Source organism: Eleutherodactylus coqui, chromosome 13, assembly GCF_035609145.1.
Source record: "Eleutherodactylus coqui strain aEleCoq1 chromosome 13, aEleCoq1.hap1, whole genome shotgun sequence".
NCBI lineage: Eukaryota > Metazoa > Chordata > Amphibia > Anura > Eleutherodactylidae > Eleutherodactylus > Eleutherodactylus coqui.
The window spans coordinates 84247678-84273826 of record NC_089849.1 but is presented as its reverse complement, the minus strand read 5'-3'; the positions used below and the strand labels follow the sequence as shown (position 1 = coordinate 84273826).

General features: G+C 42.9%; 1 protein-coding gene across 1 annotated transcript in view; it reads right to left on the bottom strand.

Annotated features, from left to right (window-relative positions):
- Positions 1-3145: 3145 nt before the first annotated feature.
- Positions 3146-26149, bottom strand: part of GCGR (glucagon receptor) — a 72107-nt gene continuing 49103 nt past the window's right edge. Inside the window, exons 5-15 of the mRNA XM_066588173.1 lie at positions 23944-24051; positions 23745-23866; positions 22844-22944; positions 19627-19780; positions 19163-19316; positions 15317-15377; positions 11501-11570; positions 9328-9416; positions 9027-9165; positions 8883-8924; positions 3146-5092 (exon numbers count right to left, since the gene is read on the bottom strand). Coding sequence (XP_066444270.1) covers positions 4808-5092; positions 8883-8924; positions 9027-9165; positions 9328-9416; positions 11501-11570; positions 15317-15377; positions 19163-19316; positions 19627-19780; positions 22844-22944; positions 23745-23866; positions 23944-24051 — 1325 coding nt within the window. The 3' untranslated portion in view covers positions 3146-4807. The remainder of the gene's footprint in view (positions 5093-8882; positions 8925-9026; positions 9166-9327; positions 9417-11500; positions 11571-15316; positions 15378-19162; positions 19317-19626; positions 19781-22843; positions 22945-23744; positions 23867-23943; positions 24052-26149) is intronic.

Sequence of the window (26149 nt, the reverse complement as noted above, 5' to 3'; positions counted from 1 at the left end):
GCGCTGAAGGCCCAGTTGCGATTGCTATGTCAGCAGCGCCAATAGTTGTGCCACTGGATAATAACAATAACCATGTTTCTACTGCCAATTGCAGTTAAATACCAACCTCTAAAATGCCCTTACGAGGGATATATGCTCCTCAGACAACACACATTGGTTCTAGTTTTCTGTTTCCCAGCAAATGATTAGATTTTACCTATTTGGTTGAGTTCCATAGTTGATCATACGCCAGCGAATATTTACTATTATGAACCCCCTTAGGGCCACTAACAGTATATACCTGGTCTATCAGCTGAAGGGTGATAAAACTGTGTAGTATCTTAGAGAAGGTTAAACGGTCAGCACAAAGGCCGGAGAACATTACTCATTAAACATTGAACTGGCTGATGACCCTGTGATCATGTCCTCAAAACTGTTCTATATATAACAGACTGCCCTGGAATATAATCAGGGTCCTGGACACCATATACACCGATCAGATATAACATTAAAACCACTGACGGGTGAAATACATTGTATTGATTTTCTTCTGTGAACAGCCAGTTCTTTAAGGCGAGGTGTTGGAAGCAAGAAAAATGGGCAAGCGTAAAACTCAATGATTTTGAAAAGGGCCGAATTGCAGTTTCTACATGACTGAGTCACGGCATCTCCAAAGATGGCAGTTTTTGTAGAGTGTTCTTGGGATGAAGTGGTTAGTGCTTACCAAAAGTAGTCTATGCGAGGACAACCGGTGAATTGTTGATAGTGCCATGAGTGTTCAAGATACACATGGTTAGTGAAGGCTAGCCCTGTCTGGTCAGATCCCATAGAGGCGTTACCATAGCACAAATTGCTAAAGCTAATGCTGGCTATAATAGAGAGGTGACCAAACACAGAGGGCATTGGGGCTGTGTGGCACTAATATTTCAGAATTCCCATGTTGAACCTTTTCCACTGCCAAAAACGTCTGCAATGGGAACATGAGTGTGATTGCCTCATGTTTTTGTTTTTTTTTGCCTTCCTCTGGATCAACAAGGGGTTGGAAACAGGCTGAACTAGATGGATGTTGTCTCCTTTCAGCCTAACATACTATGTTAGAATTGGACTATGGAGCAATTGAAGAAGGCAGACTGGTCTGATGAAGCATTTTCTTTGACATTACTGTATGTGGATGGATGGATGTGTGTATCATTTGCCTGGGGAAAAGATGGCACCAGGATGCACTATGGGAAGAAGCAAGCCGACTGAGAAGTGCCATACTCTAGGCCCATGGTGGCGAACTTATGGCACGCTTGTCAGAGGAGGCACGTGCGCCAACATCTGGTCACCATGAAAGTGATTACCAGCCAGGGTGCCGCGACTCCCCGGTTGGTAATCACTCAGTGGCGCTGTTACAGGTGCACATACTGACAGAAGTGTGTGCACCCGGGATTCTTCCTCCCTGACCTCTCCTCCTTGGTTCCGCAAGAGGAAAGGGAGGAGGCATCCGGAGGCACACACTGCCACCCGCAGCAGCGCCAAGCAAAGGAGACAAGGAGGAGGTAAGTATATCGGTCTGGGGGGGGGGGGGCGCTATTACTACTTGGGCTACTGTGAGGGTCACCGTGACCGAAATGCACATGCAAAATATGTGCATGTGAATGAACCTATTGATTTGAATGGTCTCTATTTTCAGTATATTGCATGTGCAATTTTCTCTGCCCACAAATATACTCATGTGAATCCAGCCTAAATATGCTCATGCGCTGACTTGACCTTCAAACTCAGCAGATCTAAATGCAATCAATCATTTGTACAGGAAATAAACAAGTCTGATCCATAGGGACTAGAGATGAGCGAGCATACTCGGTTCGGGTGTTTTTGCACTCGAGCACCGCTTTTTCCGAGTAACTGACTACTCGGACGAAAAGACTCGGGGGGCGCCGGGGGCGGCACGGTGGAGCGGGGGGTAGCAGTGGGGAACAGGGGGGAGCTCTCTCCCCCACTCCCCTCTGCAACCCCCCGCTCACCCCCGGCGCCCCCCGAATCAGTAGTCAGTTACTCGGAAAAAGCAGTGCTCGAGTGCGAAAACACCCGAACCGAGTACGCTCGCTCATCTCTAATAGGGACCCAACTTCGCAGCTTATTGGACTTAAAGGATGTTCTGCTAACATCTTAGTGCCAGACACCAGAGGAAGCCTCGACAAGTCAGAGGAGTTCTGGGGGCACAAGCGGGACTACACAATATTTGGCGGATGGTTTTAATGTTATGCCTGATCAGTGTATATAGTAAGTTTACCTACAGTCCGGTGAAAAAGCACAAAACAAGTAAAGATAACGCACTATTTGGTACCAAGTAAACAGTTTTGTACCCGATCTATCTATGTTGAGTTTGTGTGTTAGTAGCAGTTTTACATAGGTTTGTAATTCAATGTCTAACTATACTCTGCAACATCTGTGTACAGGACGAACACTTCATGTATATACACCCCTGCAAAAATATACAGAATTAGAACAGTTGAAATAAGACCCATGTTGAACCAAGTAAAGGATGCTGCTAAAGGCGGAAAATGGGTTGGAAACAAGAATTCTATACATTTCTATAAGTGCTAATGTTATTTTGTTCTAAGAAATCATCTAAGAGTGTTTTGAAGCCATCGACTCTGACTGCTGTAACCGGATCCTGAAGTAGACTACTCCACTGATTCAGTTCTTATGATTTAGAAGCCTTTTCGCCTTCAGACATTGAATTTTTTAAAAATTCAAATGGAGGAAGAACTTTGTCTTTTGAGGGAATTTTACATTGAACAGACTGTCACCATATTTTTGTAAGGCCTTATTCACACTGGTGTAATTTTCATAGCTGTGCTGTCCATGTGTCCAACAGACACATAGACCCATATCAGCCAGGCTATGTCTCTGTCTCATAGGCTCATACCTTTTTTTAATACATAGCAATATCCTGCTGGCCTAAGCAGCTGATTGACATTGCATGAGGTTAGTCTATGATGTACAAGTACACCCTGATCCTCCTCTATGACTCTCCCAGTTTTGCTCCCCCTAGGACATATGGTGCATGCAGATTATTAGTACCCAGATGCATAACTTTACATTTATCCATAATGAACGTCATCTGCCGATTGGACGTCTTCACCGTGTCCACGTTGGCTTATAGCTTATGAACATCTTCCATAGACTACACTTTATTACATAGCTTGGTTTCATACTCAAAAACAGAAACAGTGCTATTAATTTCATCTTCTATATCATTAATAAATAAGTTAAATAATAGTGGACCCAGCAATGAACCTTGGGTTCCATCACTTATGATCGGAGACCATTCCGAATAAGAATCATTGACCAAAACTCTTTGGATATGGTCCTTAAGCCAGTTTTCATTCGGATTCTTTGTAAACCAATAGACCTTCCTGTACTCATTAGGTGCCTGTAAGATATTTGCAAAGTCCATAAACACTATACCCACAGCCACACCTCTGTCCAGGCTCCTAATCACCTCTTCATAACAACAAATCTGGTTGGTTTGCCAACTTCTTCCCTTAGTAGAACCATGCTGACTGTCACTTAGAATATTATTTCTATCACATACTCCAGGCTAAAGTCCCATCAAACATTTTCCCCCCAGTAGCTGTTAAATAATGAGCATTGTTTCTGGATTTATAAGTCATATGTACTAATTTGTTTGTTTATGGGTGGACTGAATACCAGTGATGTGCAGTAGTCACTTAAAGGAGGTGTTCCAAGATAGAATGTTATCTCCTACCCACAGGATACGAAATAACTTTCTGATTGGTTAGGGTCCAGTTGTTGGGACCCCAATTGATCCTAGGAACAGGGTACCAAGGTTTCCCATGTGAATGGAACATCAGTCACACATGTAGCTCCATTAATTTCAATGGGTGTGCCAAAGATTGTCAGTGCTCAATTGAATGGAGCAGCAGCACACAACCATGACTGTCACTCCATTAATAAGGGTACCTTTCGGATTGTTTTCTCTAGATCCCAGCGGTTGGATCCCCACTGATCAGAAAGTTATCAGTATCCTGTGGACAAGGGATAACATTCTACCTTGGCACAACTCCTTTAGGTCTCAGATAGTAGAGAGGTGAAACAGATATACAAAATGGCACATGTAACTTTTAGAGCAGCTTAAGCAAACTTTGGGTTTTGACAATGACAGCAACATAAATGTTAAATGCCAAGTAAAAATAAAAATGTCCTATGAACTTTGTGCAAGTTTCACAGATATACATTTGTTGAATTCATATATTCATTTGGTTCGGTTGATCCCTACAATCAGTATCTTCCGTATGTCTACTAGCTTATATAGAGTGGAAAAGTCTTCATCTGTAGGAAGGTCTTGATGCCCCCATTTTGGGCAGTGAGGATTGCGAGCCATGTTGCGGTGAGTTTGTACAATCTAGGTGTACAGGGTATGTCTGAGTATTTGCGTGTGTTGGATACTTTCCAGATTAGGTTCTCTGAGAAGCCACCTCAGAACATTGGTTGAGTCATATAATACTGCTGATTTCTGGAACATCCAGTAGTTTATTAATAGTAATATTTTTGAAAATGTTCTGAAATGCTATGGAAATAATCAAAACTAAGCTTATATCCAGAAGCAGAGGTACTTTATGTCATCTTGATGTTCTCTTCTGTTCTTTGTCAATATAGTTTTTTGCAACCATAGCTGATATCTGTTGTCTTCTTCTTCTTCCTTCACGACACCTTCTTAATAGTTTCTTTCCATCTCTACAACCAATCCTACTATCATTCCTCATTGACTCACTTAGATCCTTCCAAAATAAACAAGAACCTTCCATTCAGTGGCCTAGAAGACATGTTCCGAGCTGCTCTCAGGATACTCAAAGCTGTGTTGACGTTCACTTAAGGTGATTTCCTCCGTGGCACTGCTGCCCATCTTTTCATGGCACCACATACTGTGACTGTTTTGTGACTTTTCAGCTCCATTGTTACAGCTATCCACAAGCTTGTGTTTTTCACAGATGCTTCCGAGTCCAGCTCGAGGAGTTTGGCTATTTGTATTTCTGTATTCTTCTTCAATGTCTTTTCCAAGTTTCCAACGTTTCCATTTTTTTAGAAGCTCAGACTGGACCTGTGGGAGGACAGATTGAAAGACTGTGAAAGAAAGGTAGGTAAAAAAAAATACTAGAGTCACAAATTAGTCAAGTAGAGTAGACTGCATGCACTCCAGAACTCGTTTTTGTCATCTACTATATCTTTATGGGTATTACATGTGCCATCCTGATGGTCTTTTCTGCTTTCTTGTCCTTTTCCCTGGTGATCCAGATTTCAGTCTCACTGCATATTTCTCCCACCAGACAATTTGTGGGGAACTTTTCCATGAATTCTCTCTACATTTTCCCTACTCGGGTTACATATAGTCAGAATCTTGTGTAAATTGATATTTTGTATATGTGGAAATAATTAGCATTCTTTTAATTCCAAGAAGATCATGGAGATGACACAAGCATGAGGCAAATATTCAACCACTAAGGAATGCTACATGAAATTAAACCAACAGAATCTGTCCCAGGTCCGGAGTGAGATGTCGCATTACCTACTGTTCTCCCTTTGTGTCTTTGATCCACTGGTTCCCAGGACCCTTCTTCAGTCTTCCAAGATAGCTGCACCGCTCCTGTCACTATCGGGTGCACATTGTGCATCGGTATTTTGGGACACTTGACATTACTCTACTTGGCCACTGCTACTAACATGAGCAGCACTGGCCAATTGGAGCATCTCTCAGACTACTGATGTACCACCACCTGGTAGTCAAAAACGTGATGCAGCTATCTTGAAAGACCAATGATGGACCCAGGAACCAGTGGAGTCAGGGGACCATGGCACAAAGAGGGAGCAGCAGGTAATATGAGTCATGGCACGCTTCCGTCGTGGCTCACCTGCTTCTGCAGCTGCAAGGGGTCATAGGCATGATGCTTCTTCCTCTGCTCACATCCTGAATTCTGCCAGTAGGGCTCGTGCATGCTCCTGCTCAGTCTCTTAAAGGGCTAGTACACACTTTCATTACTCTTCCCCCGCCAATCCTGTCCTTGCATGGCCTATATTAGGCATATGCACCCAACGGTGGATGCCTGAGCAAATTGGTCTCATGCAGCCATTGTGACAAAGTGCCTGTTTGTGTGTATTCCTGATTCTGATCCTTTCCTGTGTACTGACTATTCTAATTTCTGTGCTCCCTGACCTCAGCTCTGTATCTTGGACTCTTTTGTCTGCTGTCTGCCTCTTGACTATTCATCTCTTCAGAGCTTCAGATACTGCATCTTGGCCCGCTGCAGCATCAGCAACTACAGAACTGAGACCGTATGTGTGTAATGGCTTGAAGAACCCACAGCAAAGCCGGTATCTCACCTGGGGGGAGGGTTAAGCGTGAAAACCGTGGATTCCCAAGTACTGCCACCTCAGTTAACCCACAACCAAACCGGTGTGCGGCAAAGCAGATCAATATCTGTTTGCCTGACAATATTACTCCCCACCTCCAGACCTGAGACAAATTTTGTCCAGAATTTGAGGTTTGCTTTAAAGGAACATATTTGTGACCCTTTAAGCATCATTATGTAGAAAAAGTAAGGTTTGTTGCTTTCACACTCCCACACACAGTCATGAGGTCTAGAATCAAAATCTGAAACAAAGGTCTCAGCTACCTGCTACTCAAGTTTACAAAAAAATATATATATGCCGAGTACATTTTATTACTTAAAGGGGTTTTCCAATTGTAAACTATTTAGCGCCTATCCTCAGGATACATCATCAATAGTAAATCGGCGAGGGTTTGTCACCTAGAACTACCACCAGTCAGCTGTTTGCCCTAATGCATTGAGATATTTTCAGCAGGAAGTAGACAGCTCCATTCCTACTGTAGTGGCAAGGCTTGGTACTGCAGGCCAAGTTCTCGTTGAAATGAATGAGAGCTTGGCTTGCAATACCAAGCCTGACCACTGCAGTGGAAATGGAGCTAGCTATCTGTTTACTGCAAAAAACAACTCAATGCATAAGAACAAACAGCTTATCAGCGGGGATCCCAATCAGTGGACACTCACCGGTCTACTATTGATGACTTATTCTGAGAATAGGCACTAAATAGTTTAAAACTTGACAGCCTCTTTAAGATGTTTCTAAATAACACGATTCACCATGCTAGAAATCATACATGAAAAGTAACATCAATGCGAACAGGCAGCCATGTATGTAGACTTACATGGCTGATATAGTCATCCCCTTCCCCCAAATTTCCTCTCATACGACTATGCATGATTGCTCATTACTGGAACTGCTGCCTCCGTCTCCCACATCTGTACAAATCTGCCATTAAATCTTGGCTGAAGGCTTGTGTTTACATATAGACAGGGCTTTCCATATCTTCTCTATAAATAAAGATGCAGATGTTCGGAGCAGGAAGCCGGAGTCCGCAAAGCAAGCGGAAGCCATAGACCGCTCTTACAGAATATTATGAAACTGCATATGGCAGGCAGTATGTATATGTATATGCACTTTCTTCCAGTAAGTGGTGGTGCAGTATGGCTGTACAAGTCCCCTAAGCATCCAAGTCCTCTGGCAGGTAGCTTCAAGGGACCCGTCCTAGTGATATGTTCACTGAAACTCTCACTTGCACTTGCAACCTTACTGTAGGAATGACGAGGCGCCAGAGCTGTTACCATTTTTAGGTGAGAAACATGAATATTAATATCAATCAAAGTAACGCCTGATTTTAAAAAAAATTGGGTTTGCACTTCTTTAATCCATTAGAGACCGCAGTACACTTTTTTACTGACGACATTTATGGACTCTAAACCTGTGTAGTGGCCCGGAGGGTCCTCTAGGATAGTCACAATCATTTGTCCGGTAGCACCTAGCTATGGGCTCCTAGGAAACACAGAAGGTGCTATACGTCGGAGAAAGCTTGTTTACCCCTTTCTGCTCTAAGCTAAAACTAATTGCTTGACAACAGCTGACTGCTTATTGGCTGCTTGTTGTGCTGCAACTGATTGGTAGAGGGGGATGGTGTGAGCACCCAGAGTGAGAAAATATCAGGGTGAAGACAGGAAGTGAAGGTGAAGTTAGAAGGAGGACAGTGAGAGAGTCGGGAAGAGTACCAATGTTTCTTGCAATGTGATGATGAAAATCACTTGGTCCTCAAGGCAAAAAAATAGGCTGGTCTCTTAAGGGGTTAACTCTTTCCAATCCAATTTGTATCCTGGTTTTCCTAGGGGGCTTACCCTTTTTTCTGCCGTTATACAACGGCGCTATCTGCTGGCTAAAGCCAGTACTGCATGAGGTGATACGTTGGATAGGCTCCGACAGCAGAGAGGCTGGCAATATACAGTAAGAGAACCCCGACAGATGTCTCCCAACATTGGAGCTGTACAGCCTTAAATCATAATGTCTTCAGACGTCAGACAGTGGTTTGGAAAGGGTTAATACGATGCTCTGAAATCGGACTTTGCTGCTTTGATTACTGTTTTGCTTTGAAGTTGAGGCTTCGACATCTAATGGATCCTTGAGCAACAAGTCCAGCTGGCTTTGCTCACCGCATCTTCTGTTGGTGGTTTTACACTTTAGGTGGAAGAGTCGGTGTACTTCAGAATTATGCTTTTATCTAATGTTATTTATTGGATTGGTCTTTTTAGCTATGGTTTTGGAGAATTCTGAATTCCAAGATGTTGCCATAGAGATAAGTAATTGTTATTTTATAGGGATATTTACTAAATGAGGCACAGTGTTAAGGAGCTAACAACTTTCCATTAAAGAATATTACAATGCTCAATAATTTCGGCAAAACAGTCTTTTATGACAATTTTTCTGAGGTAGTCATCTCTATCCAGTCGAAAATGTTCTACCACCTGTTCTAAAATGCACGCACTTACCTCCTTGTTAACAAAACAATACAGCACGGCTACCAGCATACCCTGCGGACAAGACAGTCAATGTCAATGATTCACATGGCACATGAAGCAACATGTTGGAGTTCTGGTGGGAAAGGGACACAGGAAAAGATCTGGAGAACCTACTTGGAATGAACTAAGGAACAGGTCAAAAAAGAGTTTGACCAGCCTCAGGGTTCCTTGTGCAGTTTCATCTGTGATCAAAGCAAATACCACCTCATGTATTCCGAGTAAAGGGATTAGGGTTAGTGTGGACCTGGCCAACCTGAGAAGAGACAAAAAAACATGTCAAGCTGTACCTCACGCACCTAGGTGTCTTTCCATATTGGCTAGTCCTTCAGTTGTGGATGGAACATTGTGGTCCCGTAGTCTGACAGCATTGCTAGCTGCTCATGATATTATTCCACTGAGCTCGTATGTCTCTCACCTGAGTTTATAGTCTGTGTACCTCATCTGATGAGCTCTCATCTTGGACAACAGAATCTGGATAATCCGCATGAATATTAAGAAGTTGATCTAAAAGAAGTAGGAAAACATGATTACACAGATGAACAGATGAGGTCACTTGGGCCCACCAGATGAAATGATGCCGAGGCCCATATGTAAAGGACCTTTAATTGCATAATATACTTTTAATCATACAAGCGCATCCTCTATGAGGTTTAAGGTTGTTTGTGAATCATCCCATAAGAATTAGACCCTAGTGGCAAGTCACTAACTCCAAAGCTAGCTCCAAATGAGATGGTCTTCAGCTTGATCTTTGGGGCCCATTACTCTGTCAGTTTGACCTTGCATATGAAATGTTATTTTAAAAAAAGTACTTTTTGGGATATTTTGACATAAAATAAACTGGTTTAGCCAAAAAAGACTATATAATATAAGAGACACAACTTCCACCTGATAACCATTCTATGTCACTATGCTGTAAATCATCAGTGGAACAGAAATATGTAAGCAATGGGTCTTCAATTACGACTTCTAAACCATAAGATTAACAGAAATGGAGGCTAAATTACTAGATAACTAAAGGAAATTGCCAATAAGGAGCATGTCAAGACCTAAATTGTAAGGGCATAGGCACTTTATCTCAGGGTCATTGTGAATATGCCACTAGGGTAACATGCCAGCACATAGCTTGGGGACAGGGCATGTACCCTTGGTGTTGGCAAGACAATGTAGAAACAGGACTAATGGTCTGTATCTAACTAAGTCCACTGTTGTAAAAGTTGTCTTGTAGATATGGTGCCTGTGATAGGATGGATGGATGGATAGATGGATAGATGGATGGATGGATGGATGGATAGATGGATAGATAGATGGATGGATAGATAGATATACATGAGATTTGGAGCTCACGCCCCTATTTTTCAGACAACATCCCTGGTTGCTAGTGTCGCATGGTTGGGCCTCCTAAAAGACCCAGTGATACTGCAGAAAGCTTGGAGCAGAGCACGGCCAGCAACCATCAAGTGTGGAAAGTTTAGCTACCTCCCTGATTGGAAGTAAAAATATTGCAGCCATCAATGTAAGTAACTATGTTGTTTATTGAAAGTAACTGGGTCAGCATAGGGACTAAATTACAAGGACCGCGGTTTATAAATGCAAGTTTGTAAAGAATTACAGTAGATTGGGATCACAGCATTTTACTGGCTTGCATGAGTGGGCAACAATGCTGGTACTTGGTGGCATACATGGGCACGGGGTGATCACTCAAACAAAGTCTGATCTTTTTCAAACCCTGAACAGAACTATTAGCCAATCAATGATTGAGTGGCTGGGTAGCTGAAGGAACAGTCAGTTATGCACAACTATTTTCATAAGGGCCCCAGGAGGATAACACCACAGGGGCCACTGCAAGTGATAGGATAAACACCTTAGGCACAGTTCTGTTGGTCTTGTTAGTCTTACAGCATTAGATTTCCAAATGTTGCAGTCTTTATACCACCCACTACTGTAGTGAGTACTAGCTAAGGAAATGAGGTTGTTGCATAAATGCTGGAGGTGACACCACTGAAACCTGTAGGCTCAGTGAACAAGGCTTGTAGTGCCTCAGTGCCTGAGATACTATGGAAAATGCACTACTGCACCTAGGAGATAGGTTCCAGGATGCAATAAAACAGAACATGCTACTGAATTTTAATATATCTGCATATATATAGAATCAGAATAAGTTGCAAATTAGAAAGTTGAACATCCAGGTTCACATCTGTGTTGGGACCTAAGGAGAGAAGTTCAGTTGCTGCATGCTGCGCTTTTTCTTCCATCCAAATCCGGGCACTTAAGTGAAAACCAAACAGACCCCATTACAGTCAATGGAGTCCATTCAGAGTTGTTTGGTTCCATCTGGAGACTGAGCCATTCAGCCGTGTGGATTCCCCTTTCTTGCTCCCCAAATGGAGCAGGAAAGTGGACGCCAGGGTAGAGGTATGAAGCCACCCTACCTTTGTTCTGATTCCAGCCTTTTGGACATTATTTCATTCTAATGTAGGACCCCTATTTTTAAATAGCCATGTTCACTCTTTATGACCTTGAAATAACTACTTTGGTTACAATCAAACTGTACATTCATTGTATATAATGAAATGTGTACTTTTAATTACCAGTATAGCAAGGAACACGGCAGACCGTGGGATCCACCAATAGGCCATGTTAACATTTATGGTCCAACACCTAAGGAGGAACATGAAAACCAAGGTTAATGGCTGCTCTTCAAGAGTGAGAAGAATGCATTTGGACAATGATTTCTCGCTGATGGCATCCACAATGGTCATTGATTGCACTGATTATGCCTCCAAGATCTTTCTTGAGTACCAAAAGACCAGACCTTCCATACTGGTCACAGGCTGATTGTTTTTACTTGACTTTTGATGTTTTTGAGAATAATAACTAGTAGTCAATCAATATCAACCCATTTGGTTTTGATGCTCGTCTGATCATTTTATCCAGGAAATTGACCTTCATAGCGTGAAAGTTGAGCAGCAACTACAGACCTTCACGTTACAAACCAGCTTCAGATTATAAATTGTGCTGGTAAAAAGCTGCTTATTGCATACATTTATCTTTAAAGAGCTGATTACCTTATCAGTACAGTTGTGTGTTTTCACCTTAGACACTTACCATGCGTTGCTAGCAACAACTTGGAGCTGTTAGCAACGCGAAAGGCTTTTTTGACTAACGAGATATTCATGGGAAGCTCCAGCTTGGCCCCACTTTAAAGATTCTATTAAGGAATTGTATACATTGTAATTCCCTAATCTATTATTAAGAAGGAAACCTAGAATCTTAAATTCCCTGTAGTTGACTGCAGACCCTCAGACACACTCATCAGCAAAGTGAGAAGCTCTGCACATTGAATATTCATTCCACTTCCATAATCCCAGGTTATTCGCTTTCATAGTGGTTCCAGATTGTGCTGTGCATCCCGTGTTTAATGCAAGTGGTCTCAATGGGGTCAATTTTGCACTTAAAGGAAGTATGTCACGAAAATATTCCCCATAATGCCCCGCTAATAGTAGACAGGTGCTATGTGGAGAGGCCAGAGCCTATCTCATTGTGCCTTAAAGTGCAGGCATATAGGAGATCTGAGCATTTCAAACGCTGCATGCTGTATGTAAATTAGCTGGAATCCATCTGATGGGTGGTCTTGCTCATAAGGAGACCCCCTGGCTGAAGCTAAGGGCGAAGCATGCGTGTTGGGGTGCAGGGATTTCCAGATCCTCGGTCACATGGTAACACTTTACTATAAACTTTACTTTACTATATGCGTGACATTGACATTGGTTGCACCTATTGTAGGTTTATATAAGCATGATTGTCTTTGGGAACTTCTTATGTGTGTCACCTGAAGTGATGGATTTCCCTTGTATTGATTCTGCGTTTCCTTTATGTTCTGTTTTTTAAATACTTTTATTATATTTGTAATTCTATTTTTGGGTCTGTCCTAGAGGTCTGGACTGTTTGTTCCTCTACAGTCCCTTCCCTTGCCTTATAATTGGAGCTGCATACTTGCAGTACTACTGAGTATATTAGCAGCTGAATATAATGCGATTATATTCAATCAGGGCAAGCCATAGATATAAGGGGGTCACCTGACAAAATGATTCGGGGCCACTTTTTCTATCACTATAAGGGCTACCGCACACTGGCGCATTTGCGTGCGCTTGTACGCGCAAAATATGTGCACGGAATACTCAGCGAATAGAACCCATTGATTTAAATGGGTTTCCTCACACTATGCTTTTTTCACGTGCATTTCAAGTGCACAGAAAAAAAAACACGACATGCTCTATTTTGGTGCACAATTGCACACCGAAGGCCAGGCGCGTAACTATAGAGGGTGCAGGGGATGCGGTTGCACCCGGGCCCAGGAGCCTTAGGGGACCCATAAGGCCTCTCTTCTCCGTATAGGGAGCCCAGTACTATGAATAAAGCATTATAGTTGGGGGCCCCGTTCCAGGTTTTGCATTGGGGCCCAAAAGCTTCAAGTTATGTCTCTGTGCAGCGTGGTTTAGTTATGGGTACGGGTACAGATACAGATACAGGGGGGCCCCAGCTTTCATTTTGCATCAGGGCCCCTGAGCCTTTAGTTACGCCCCTGCCCAAGGCCCTCGTATGCAAAAATAACACACTGAAACGCCTGATTTTGCACGAAAAATCGAATCCACCTAGGACTAACAGGTGCAAAAAGTATGTACAAAAAAGCATGGTTCATTCGGCAAACACACAGTGCTCAGGCGTGAAAAATATGCATAAGCTTGTGGGAAGGGGGCCTTATAGATCAAAAAGGCAACTGCATTGCTGAACCTGTTCTTTCCCCGTAGGTCCACACTGCCTATGAATGTGAGACTAATGTATTAATTCTACCCCAGTCTACACAGCAAAGTCAAAAAGTGAGCAGTGGAAAACAGGAATCAGTTTATTGTGTGCAGTCTGATGTCTTTGAGAAAACTAGAATATTTTAGTATAGTCCTAAGAATTGTATAGAATGAAAACCTCAGTGAAATGATATGTGATTGTCTTCTGGGTAATCGTGATAGACATTATTGTAACCATCTTAAAAAACTCTTGTGATTTTCCAACTCTTGGGCAAATACAGCGTCACTATTGAGCCCTAGACTAATACACAAGTGCGGCAGATAGAAGTGCCCCATTGAAATCAATGGGCAAACATCTCGTTCCTTTGCCACAGCTGTAGCAGGGGATTCTTTACTCCTCGCAGGGCGTGCCATCATTACTGAACACTTTGACAGTGCTGTCATAGTGCTTACTGATAAGGGGACTCCACGCGGGGAATATTGACACGCAGCACGGACCTATGCGATGCACGCATGTCCTATCTTTTGCAGGTACACGCATTTGCACGCCTGTAAAATATGGACATGTGAACACACCACAGGAAACCAATGGTTCTAATAGATGCGCTGTTTTGCTCGCACATAGGCATGCGAAACAACGCTAGTTTGACCGAGGCCTTAGGAGCATTTCTGCCAACTGAAGGAATTCCGTACAGCAGCACATTATTTCTGCAACACGCTGCTCCAGATCGTGTGAATGGGCATTTTTAACGCTAGTGAAACTTGATCGTCTTTTCACGTGATTTTTTGCGGAGTTAGCCGTGATATTTTGGCTTGGAGAAGTTTTGCGCAATTTGGTCCCTCATGTGAACGAGCCCTAATGCTGCTTTCAAAACTGCATTAGGGCGCCTTCAGACGACCGTATATCGTCCGGGTGCCGATATACGGCGTACCTCTCTGCAGGGGGAGGAGGCAGGAAGCGCCGGGAGCAGTGCACTGAGCTCCCGCCCCCTCTTCACCCCTTGCCACTATTTGCAATAGGAGGGGCGGGACAGGGGCGGAGCTAAGTTTCGTAACGGCTCCTGCAGCCTCCTCCCCCCCCTGCAGAGAGGGACGCCGTATATCGGCACCCGGACGATATACTGTCGTCTGAAGGCACCCTTAGGGTCAGTTCAGGGTTTCCATTGAAAAAACTGAATTGCTTTTTTTACCTATTGATTTTAATGGGGTTTCCAAAAAAAAACGGAAAGCAATCAGATAGGCTTCCATTCCATCAGGTTTACATTATTTTTAATGGAAAAATAGCTCAATCTGCAGTGCTATTTTTCTATCCCAAAAATCGGAAACCTGTCGGAATGGAAACCTATCCGTTTGCTTTCCATTTTTTTTTTTTTTTTTTTTTAAAACCCCATTAAAATTAAAGAGGAAAAGAACAGATCAGTTCTCTCTCCTCCATAAACGGAACAGAGAGACAGAAACCCTGAACTGACCCTAACGCAGGTGTGACAGCAGCCTAAAATAACTACGTAATGGGTTTCAATTTCTAATTTGGTTCAGGAAATCAGTATTTTTAAAACAGCAAAAACCTACTACATATTCTGGAGACCTCGTTCACGTACTTACAGCAGATTCTCGTAAGTATATTTCACAGCCACCCAGGGGATGATAAACAGAAGAGGAGCTCCTGCAAAAGAGACAACATAACCAATATAAACCCTGAAAAGGAGGGAGCAAGGAGGTCTTCTTAATTCATAAAGGTACAGTTCACCCAAATATGATCTGATTTTTCATAGAGACACGAGAGAAGACTTCACGGCAACCATCCATATATTCCTGGACAGTCCATATCATGCCAGCACTTTTTTCCAGTGTCCATAAAAAAAATTGATGTATCTGTGATTTTTAAATTTTTTTTTTAAGTAAGTGGAACTTGCACCGATTATTCTCATCATAATCATCATCATTTTATAGGACCAAGTAGATGCTGCTCATCCTCTGGTATTACTATTCTCGGTATCACAGTTTTCAAGGGTCATTATGGTTTTCCCAATGAGTCAGTAAAAATGTTGGCTGTCTGTAATTTTTGCAAAAGCTGTCCGGTAGGAATAATAAAACAGGTTGGCAACTCTTGGGGTTGGACCCGATGACCCTGGAGGTCTCTTCCAACTCTGCCATTCTATGATTCTCTGCGTCACGGGTGGATGTCATATGTTCTGACGGATTTCCAAATTTACATAGTGCCAAGACCTTAAGTCAACATTTTCTGGAGGGGTGGGCCAGTATCTCATCAATAGATGGTGATAGATAAGGGCGGCTTCATACGAGCACATTGCGCAAATAATAGAACCCATTGTTTTTAATGGGTTAATTCACACTTTCGCTTTTCCGCATGTGCAAACAATGGCATACTCTATTTTTGTGCACAATTTCGCAAGGAAAGAGAAAACCCGGTGACTAATTAGGTTGCACAGGCCTTTAAATCACGGAGCGGGTGTACCCCACATTGATGTGAGCAGTCCCCGGCAAAAAGTACAGTAAAATGCCATTCACTGCGTGAAAAGTCATGCTATTGTGAGCATTTTTGCACATACACCCATATGAGGCTCTAAGGGCCCTTTTACACAGAACAATTATTGTTCAGATTCTCATTGGATCTTGTGAATCTCGTTCAGTGTACACAACGAATGATAATTCATTTGCTTATTATTTGTCATTCAGTTAAATATCAAACGACAATTGGCCCATCTATAAACAACTGCCTGTTCCCTGTGAATGGATGCGGGCAGGCAGAAGCCATCTCCATCCCACTCCGCCTCTATTCACTGAGTGATCATCGCGCTGGGGCGATAATCGCTGGGATAACTGTCAGACGCCTTCAGAGTCACTCCAGATAGCTTGTTAATTGCTGACCACTAGAGATGAGCAAGTGTACTCGGCCACGCCCCTTTTTCGCCCGAGTACCGCGATTTTCGAGTACTTCCGTACTCAGGCGAAAAGATTCGGGGGGCGCCGTGGATGAGTGGGAGGTTGCAGCGGGGAGTGGAGGGGGAGAGAGAGAGAGAGAGAGAGGGCTCCCCCCTGTTCCCCGCTGCTACCCCCCGCGCCGCCACGCCTACCCCCGGCGCCCCCCGAATCTTTTCACCCGAGTACTGAAGTACTCGAAAATCGCGGAGCTCGATCGAGTAATTACTCGAAACGAGTAAGTTTGCTCATCTCTACTGACCACCACATTGAGTGCTCCTTTCCACATCTTTTGGTAGATGCCTTCTGCCATCCCGGGCTGAGTCCTGGAATGCATTAAATCTTAAGTAACCTCAGATCGCAAGGTTATTGTAATTAAAGGGCGCACATATTTAACATGTCTACAAGGGTCCTCGTTGTCTCGTGAGTCTCTACCCTGACAAGACAACTCAAACCCCAGGGAGTCAAGCCTGCAAGCAGGGTGATCATCCCAATAGGGACAGCCCCATGCTGGAACCTAAGGGGCCTCGCTCAACCTAGATGGTAAACGGCATGTAATCAAAACAGGACACTGTTCACACCAACAGACAAGGGAATCCCACCTAGAATCTCATACATGCAGCAACACCAAGCAAAGCATGCATGACTCCAAACATCAGGGTTCTGAGAATAAAGATAAATGACCAGCTCCCTCTAGCAAGAGTGGCTGGAATTTGTGTGCAGCAGACCGGTGGCGATTTGCAGGCTGGAGTACTCCACATCCAGCCAGCTCAATCATCCCACAACTATGGAAGTGTGCTCCTAGAAACCCATAGTACTATAGGTCCCAGGAGCACAATCTGACAGGAATAGTCAGACTGTCCAACTCATGACTCACTTGATTGATACTCCTTTGGCTGGGATATGTCAAAAGAGGGGCTGCTGACTATAGAAATGGTGCGAGGGGCACAATTTGTGTGAACAGCCCAGTGCCTATGGTACACATAATCTTCCACTGCCAAGTAAAGCACTTGGCTATTTTTTTCTCAGTCCCATAGGCTTTGAATTGGGAAGGGTATCTTTTCTCCTTAGGGAGAGCACCTGGAACATGGGAGGAGACTTATAAGGTCATCTATGTTCCTATGGGAAATATGCAAATTGAAAGATGGAGCAATACCTCTGCAGTGCCACCTATTGGAAGGCAGCATTCCTGCATCCTACATTTGTCCTTATATTAAGAGCATGTGTGGGTGGTTGTACCGCAGCAGATAGCCTGTTGTGTTTGGATGATGCTGTCAAGACAAAGTCTTATGTCATGTAGTAGGCTAAATAGTGATGCTAAAAGACCAATTATCTAAAATGAAGGGTTATCTAGTAAATATAAGTACTTAGGCCACCCTAATGATGCTATTAACCAGATGGAATCTCACACAGCCAATAATAATCTTATTCTGCAATGATGAGAAGCAACATCTCTGGAACAATGCTGTCTACCGAGGAGTGTCTCTGTTCTTGGTCAATAACGCAAGTCATGCTTCAACTAGGCGGGCAAAGAACGGTAGAACCCCTAAGCTATTCCAGTACATAGGCACCTTGCACTCCAATAACTTTCCATAGGGCACTCCCTTAGGTATCTGGAACAATCATAAGTCACTGTCAGCCATGAAATTTAATTCAGTTTCTTACATATAATCTATTAGACAGTAAGAAGTTGTGGTGGCAGCATGTCCCTTATCTACTTGGCTCCTTCGCAGCTGCACAAGTGACAACTATCTCATGTGTATGGCCAGGGTAGTCATTTGTAAAGGCCCTTTTAGATAAGCCAATTTATCATTTGAGCGAGCGAGTAACATCATCATTCCTTCCCGAAGAAAGCTAGTATGCCTACTAGCAGCCACTGGCATAACTATAGGGGATGCAGGGGATGCGGTTGCACCCGGCCCAGGAGCCTTAGGGGGCCCATAAGGCCTCTCTTCTCCATATAGGGAGCCCAGTACTATGAATAGAGCATTATAGTTGGGGGCCCCGTTACAGGTTTTGCATTGGGGCCCAGGAGCTTCAAGTTACACCTCTGCATTAAGGGGTTAAGAAAAGTTGGGGTGCCCCAAGATAAACTTTTGTACCAGGGCCCATGAGCCTTTAGCTACGCCCCTGCCACCAGCCGTAAGGACCCAAATTCCTTAGACATTTACAAATCTACCTAGTTAAATAGCAAGAAAAGTCTTGGCCTCCATGTTGGTCTATAACGTGGTAGATTTGCTGTTCAGGAGTCCAGGAAAGCAGAGTTACTAACTGGTGGGATCTGTAATGGCAGACACATAAATTGTCACCCTGCAGTTTGCTTGGAATTAGTTGGATAAACCAGACAGACAGGTGAATCCCCTACTTGTTGCCTTCTGTGCTCCCGATGACAACGTTACCACACAGGAATAACTTTAGTACTCTTCAGTATTAAAATTCTGATACTAATAGCATTTTGGTCTTGGAGGACACATCTCTAAAGCTATTTTATATGAGCTCCTTACTCACCCCATCCAATGCAGATGTAGAGAGCAAAGTAGCTTTTCTCTGAAAAAACAGCCAGGACCAGCAGGTTGTATAGATATATCCCCTCCACCAGCAGCCAGCAGTAGTTAGCGATGATCGCATACTGCATGACAACAGAAGCAGTACGACACCCAGCCTGCAAATGTGTAAGGGGGAGAAAGAAGGAATGTTATAAGGATGTATGAGGTGCATCGTACTTGGGCAGCACACATTGGAGAGGGGTTAAGAGGATGTTTTTTAAGATTGTACATGTACGAAGGTCGACCTCACTTCCGAGCCCAGCTGTGTACACCAATCCAAAACTTCACATGGGTCATACAAGTCTAAAGATTCTAAAAAGATGTTTACAGACGAGACTAATAGAAGTAATGGGCTCTTTTATTGTATTCCCAATGTCAGGTATGTATAGAATATCTTCAGGCAGACATACTGTATAACCTTCTCACCTCACTGCTGAACCAGTCAGGCATGTCTTCCACGTCTAATTGCTCACTGTAGCGACTCTTCAGCATGGTGTCAATCACCAGCACAGACACTCCCTTCAGAATGAATGAGATGAACAGGTTGATGTGAATGTAATTCCTCATACAGTGGAGTTTACTGCAAGAAATGGAAATGTGAAGACAGACATAAGAATTTGGGAGATTTAGAGGGTAACATGAAAGGCCACTAGGTAGACCCTATTCAAATCCATAACCATTTCCAACATGGGTTGGGGTAGGAAAGTTATTCTTCGTTGTCAGCCCAGTGACTGAATCAGCTTGTAACTGAGCCAGAAACGTGTAGCAGTGTTCACAGACACCAGATATCACCTATGGCAGATCCCACCGATGTTTTTATTACCTACCAGAGGTATTAGATTGTTGGCAGATCAAACAAAGACTGATGCGATCTAACAATATATCCAAAGTCTATTGCTACCTTTGTATAAGGGTGCCTTCACATCTATTGCAGGGTTCCATTTGGAGAGCAGGAAAGGGGAATTCCTTGGCCGAATGGTTCCGTCTTATGAAGGAACCAAACAGCGCCTAACAGACCCTATTGACTATAATGGGGTCTGTTTGGTTTCTGCTCAGCTGCCCAGCAATTTACCAGACCAGCAGCCAATAGGGGGTTGCTGTTATTATTGGCACTACTATGGGTGTAACCTACTACTATTGGGGCCAATATAGTATTACTTCTGTACCCACCATGGGAGTCACTATTATTACTGGGGCCACTATGAGGGGTCACTATCACTATACGGACCACTATGGGTGATGCTATTACTACTGGGGCTACTATGGGTTTACTATCACTACTGGTGCCACTCTGAGGGGTCAGTATGACTGCTGGAGCCACTATAGGGGTCACTATTACTACTGGTGCCACTCTGAGGGGTCAGTATAACTGCTGGAGCCACTATGATGGGTCACTATCACTACTGGGATGATTATGGGGGACACTTTTACTACTGGGGCTACTATGGGTTTACTATCACTACTGGTGCCACTATTAGGGATCAGAATGGCTGCTGGGGCCACTATGAGGGGTCACTATCACTACTGGTGCCACTATGATGGGTCACTATCACTACTGGGGGGGGTGGAGAATTAGCTGATGAACGGAGCCCCAAGTGGCAGCCTCCTGTCCAGAATAGGTCATCAGTAAAAAAAAAAGGGCAGACAATCCCCTTAAATTCAGCAACAATTCTTGCAATGAAATAAAACAATGTTACACTTCTAACTCCTGGAGAGGGTGAGATGTTAGATAATTAAAACGTAACATTTATTTGATATGTACTAAAATAAATGTGATCCACTTACAAACGTCCGCAAAGGACACAAAGAACAAAAACAGAGGACAGTGCTGAGCCTGGATGGTAGAATCATCTAATCTCTTTTACTATATCTGGACGGGATTATTAGGCACTTTGAGGTGCATTTTAGGTTCAGAACGTTTGAGGCATCAGTGAAGCTGCTTGCTTTAATTGTATGTGTCCATTACAAGCGTTTGTATCACATTTATTTTAGCGCATATTAAATAAATGTTACATTTTAATAAACTAACATATCACCCTCTCCAGTAGTTCTATGTTTTTGGTGATACTTTACTAGGAGGCATCAATATAGATCCCTATATGTTCCTCATAATGTTATACTTTTACTAGGACACCAAGACAAAACTGGTTTTATGCCAGGCAACGTGGTCGACATTAATAGTCATCATTGGAATCTTAGCACAGCCCTAAACTCAGAATAATCTAGCATTGTATTCTCCCTAGACAACTGCCAAGCCCTTGACTCCATTGAGTGGACTAAATTGAACTTTGGCCCTTTGTTTCCAGAGGTGGGTAAGACTCCTCTATGACTTCTCCAAAGCCCAGGTTTGCATGAATCTAAAATATACCAGAACCTGCTCACCATTTCTGCTTGCTCTTACTATTCAGCCCATGGCACTGGCCATTCGTCATTCAATCAATATCAAAGGAATATCTGGAAAACTATTTGTTGCAAAAGTTTTCTTGAGCATTGAAGACACCCTTGTTTTTCTGGAAGATACAAGCTCTTCCTGACAACTTCTGGATTTAAATAAAGAATGTGTTTCCTTCTCAGGTTTTTTCAACACCGCGCCAATCGAGGTAAGCCGCTCCGATTGTTTTCAATGGGACGGCTCAGCAGCCACTCAATCACAGCGCTTTTCAGTGCCACAATTTTCGAGTGGTGTCTGTTCTATTTTTGAGCATTTAGGGCTTCGCATCAATGATGAGGAGTGCTAAAAACAAAAGTAAGCGCGATTTAAATCGCAGCGCTTGCCACAATGCCTGTGCCAGGGAGGCCTAAGGTCATATGGACTGAAACGTCCAGTTTAATTTTGTGGCTGCACTACTACTTTACTAATCGAGCTAACTAGGCCCTGGAATTTATGTACGTGTGCTAAAAAATAGCCAATAATTAACATTCGCCTATATAGAATCTTGTTTATCGACAGTCTGTCATCATAATTTCACACCGCAAAACAATTCTAGGCCTCAGTTGGTACTCAGAAACAAGCCTAAATATACCTTCACTTCATAGTGCAGGCATACCATATAAATGTTGGTGGGGGTACACCACTTTAAGTGGGTAATTACTTGATGGTTGGTGGCTGCGTGCCTGCTTTTTATTGTCCTTCTGTTTTTGAGGTGTTATTCTCCTTTTGCTACTCGTTTCATTGCAAAATACGCCTCAAAAAATATACATGTTATTTCAATAGGAGAGGCAGCTAAGTGTTGGAATCAAACCAGTCGGATTCTCATTTCGGCCAACAGATAACGGTAAGGTTTCATTGAACAGCCTCATAAACTCAACAGTTGGTAGATCCTGTCAAAATTGGCGAGATTCCCTTAGAAAAGTCTAATGTCTACGACCAAATCTAGGATGAAACCCATCGATGAGGAGTGACTGCTAATAGAATTGGATTTCTGAAGAGTTTACCGGATAGATGGATTAGGAGTAGAGATGAGCGAGTAGTGCCTTATGCAAGTACCTGCCTGATCGTCTCTAAAGATTCGGGTGCCGGTGGGGGAGAGCGGGGAGGAACCGGGGGGGGGGGGGGGGAGATCTCTCTCTCACTCTCTCCCCCCCGCTCCTCCTTGCTCATTCCCGCAACTAATTTAGGAGCCAGAAAGTGTTATCCACCTACCTGAATCCCACAAGAATAGCAAGTGCTAGTATGAGTGCCCCCACGGACATAGAATATCCTATAGTGTATATGATCTTAAAGATTTCGTATATCCTGATTTCCTGTAAGTTAAGGACAACAGATCTGTTATGCCTAATACAGAAAAAGGAATTTCCACAAATCAAAACTTTACCATGTACCATATATTTTACAATTCAGCTTCTACCATCAGTGTTTACTGAATCACTCGGATGAGTTTAGATCACAGTACGTATTAAGCCAGGTGCCTACTAGCCGTAAATAGGAAGTGCGCTTGAGAGACTTGAGTGCAACTCACATCACACAACACACAAGCACCAGTCCATGTACTGTCCGACATACAAGGACACAATAAGTTGACATCCATTGGCATGTCCTACTTGTTGTCCGTGAAATGGACAGGATTAGGACATGGCATGAATTTAACGTCTGCTCAGGAGCCTTAAATGAATAAAATCAGGTAGATATTCTGTAACGTTTCTTGGTACCCTCTTATAAAAGCAAATGCTACATGTAGTGGATGCTCCAGGAGAAACACCCTTCTAGGTCATTAAAGAATTGATTGTTTACATCTCCATTTTCTGACTTAACAACAGCAGGATGTAACTACTCAAACACTTCTGGCAGTCTCCAGACCCAACCTAAAGCCTATGGGTGGGAATGGCTTGAGGAATGTCATGGCACAAAGCCCACAACCCATCAGGAACAGCGGGCTAGACGAACAATGAGCCTCAAGGAGCCAATGCCTTATCAGAAATGAGAGGAGATGCAATCAGTGTACGGGGTCGGCACCTCAAATCTAGAGCTCCAATCAACAAGAATTGTGCTGTATAACATATAAAATCAGCAATAGATTTTAGTAGTCCACCTTATATAATTGTACCTCCTTGTCAAAATCTTCTGGGTCAGGTTCACATTCTTGAGAATCACGTAATGGATGACCATGTGACGTGGCTTCCCATTGCCCATCTGGTCCGCATTGTCTGTACACATAGCCATGCTGCACTGAGAGCAGAAAATCTTGTTACTGTATAGCAGAACCTTTTTTCCCCCTCAATTAAAACGTATTGAAGATCTCATACCTTTCTTGTACCAAGGCAGGAACCAAGGGCAAGAGACATTGACAGTGGTATTGGGTTGAGCATCTGGCCAGCAGGAGAACCTATCAAATGTCCTGTTGCATACCAGCCCTGAGGAACACACAGCAATGGAATTAATGGAAATGAATTACAAAAAGTCAAAGTTCAGTTTTTGTCCCACAGAGTGGAACTCAGTGGAGGAGCCTTGATGGAAAGACAAGTGGAGCTTGTTTCCTTTCATAGAGTACTGCAGTGATAGCCTATGGTTCAGTCCCGGGGTTCTGCTTAAATTTCCAAAGCTGCTAAAGATATGGTAGATCCATCTTTGTATGGGACTATGTCATTAATCAACACAGATGCAAAATTAATCACTAGGATATTGGCTAGTAGAATGGTAATTAAAATAATCAATATACTGGTGACAAAAGTAAATGGGGCTTTATGCCACAAAATTCCAGAAAATATAGCATTTATCGAGCTATGAGGTGGAAAAGCCTGGGAGGTCACCACTCCATACCACTGTTGGATGATGTAAAGGAGCTTAGCAGTATGGAGTGTTGGGTACCTTTGGAAAACTGGTAAATTTCAGAGGAGTTTGGAGTAAGCCTTCTTCAAAAGTATGTTTAAACAGTGGATTGTCATGGCGCTTTTAGCTAAATAGAGGGACTCTTCCCCTTTGCTTTAACTATTGAGCCTTTGTTAATTAAGATCAGGAAAGGCCCTCTACAAACTCATTTACATGTAAAGACAATCTTTCAAATGATTGAAATATTTACACTTTTAGTGATTTTGAATAAACTGCATTTTGAATAAACTGCTAATGGACACTAATGTCCATTAGCAGTTTATTACCTTCATTTGCATGTAAATGAGCCTCCAGCAGCTGTTTGCAAATCCCAGTATGTGGTCTGGATTTTTCACTCAGCTGCATTGTCTTCTCATGGGCTGCCAGCTGAATACAATGTAATGTGGAGAACACAGTGTGTGGTCCCTGCTATCGTCTCTCTGGCTGAACGATAGATTTTATGCTCACCTAAAAATCATTGTTCAGCCGAAGAATTGAAGATGGAAGTGTTTATACGCAATGGTTATCGCTCAAAAGCCATCATTTGAACTAATTTTGCACAATAATTGTTGCGTGTACATAGGGCTTCATATGTGTAAATGGGGCTTTAGAGTGAGGGGAGGAGAGAAGACAAAATCTCACTGAATGCTGAAAAGCTGCTGTTGTTTCTAAGTAATTCTAATAAGAGTCTTGAGCATTTAATGATTAAAGTTGAAGAATTTGGCACAGTTTCTGATTTACAAATAAACTTGAGAAAGTCGGTGTTATTCTCCTTAGAAAGCTGCCAAGGCTGGAGCGGATTTACCTAGTATCCCGTGCATTGAGCAACCTTCTGTCCATGTGGTTATACTCATCATCTGTGGGCGAGCTAGTTTTTGGTTTTCTTAGTTATTCTCCTTAGACCCTGACTTGTTTTTGAGCAATGTAGGAGTTCAGATGGTTAGACTTGGGCAATACTGGAAATATTGGAGTATGAAATTGACCGCCGATTCTAAATATTAAGATTTTAATACAATTCCAGTAATTGACAAAATAAAAAAGTAAAGAAGGCAATAGGCTACCGCTCTCACAGGCAGACAAAACTGAGTTAATAAATATGGTGTTTCACAAATTACTGTAAGCAATACCCAAATACGGATTGGGGAAAAAAGTTTTTAGGAAAACTGAAAAGCTCTTGAAGAAGCGACTCTGTAATCAAAAAGTAATAGAAAAAACAGGATTTTAAGTTGTTAATGGCCACATGGTTTTCCTAAAGGTGGCTTCACACAAGCGTATGTGCAAATACACTCGCCTCAGTGCAACGTATTTTCGCTATGAACGAGGTCTCTGAGGTTGATTTGCTCGTGTGTCTGCGCATTGAACTGTACTTTTTGCGCATGCAGGGTCAGTTCACACATACGCTTGACACGCCCCTTCCATAGATTAAAGGGTTATTTCACTTAATGAGGTCCAGAAGTGTTCTTTTTTCAGAGAATTGCGCAACTTATTGAGTGTTTATTTGCACACCTCCCATAGACTTTTAATGGGGCCCTTGGTGTGCAAAAACATAGCCCTATTTTTAGTGTGTGCGCAAAACATGCTCATGAGTATGAATCCATTGACATCAATGGGTGCTATTCTCTGCGCATTGCGCACGTATATTTT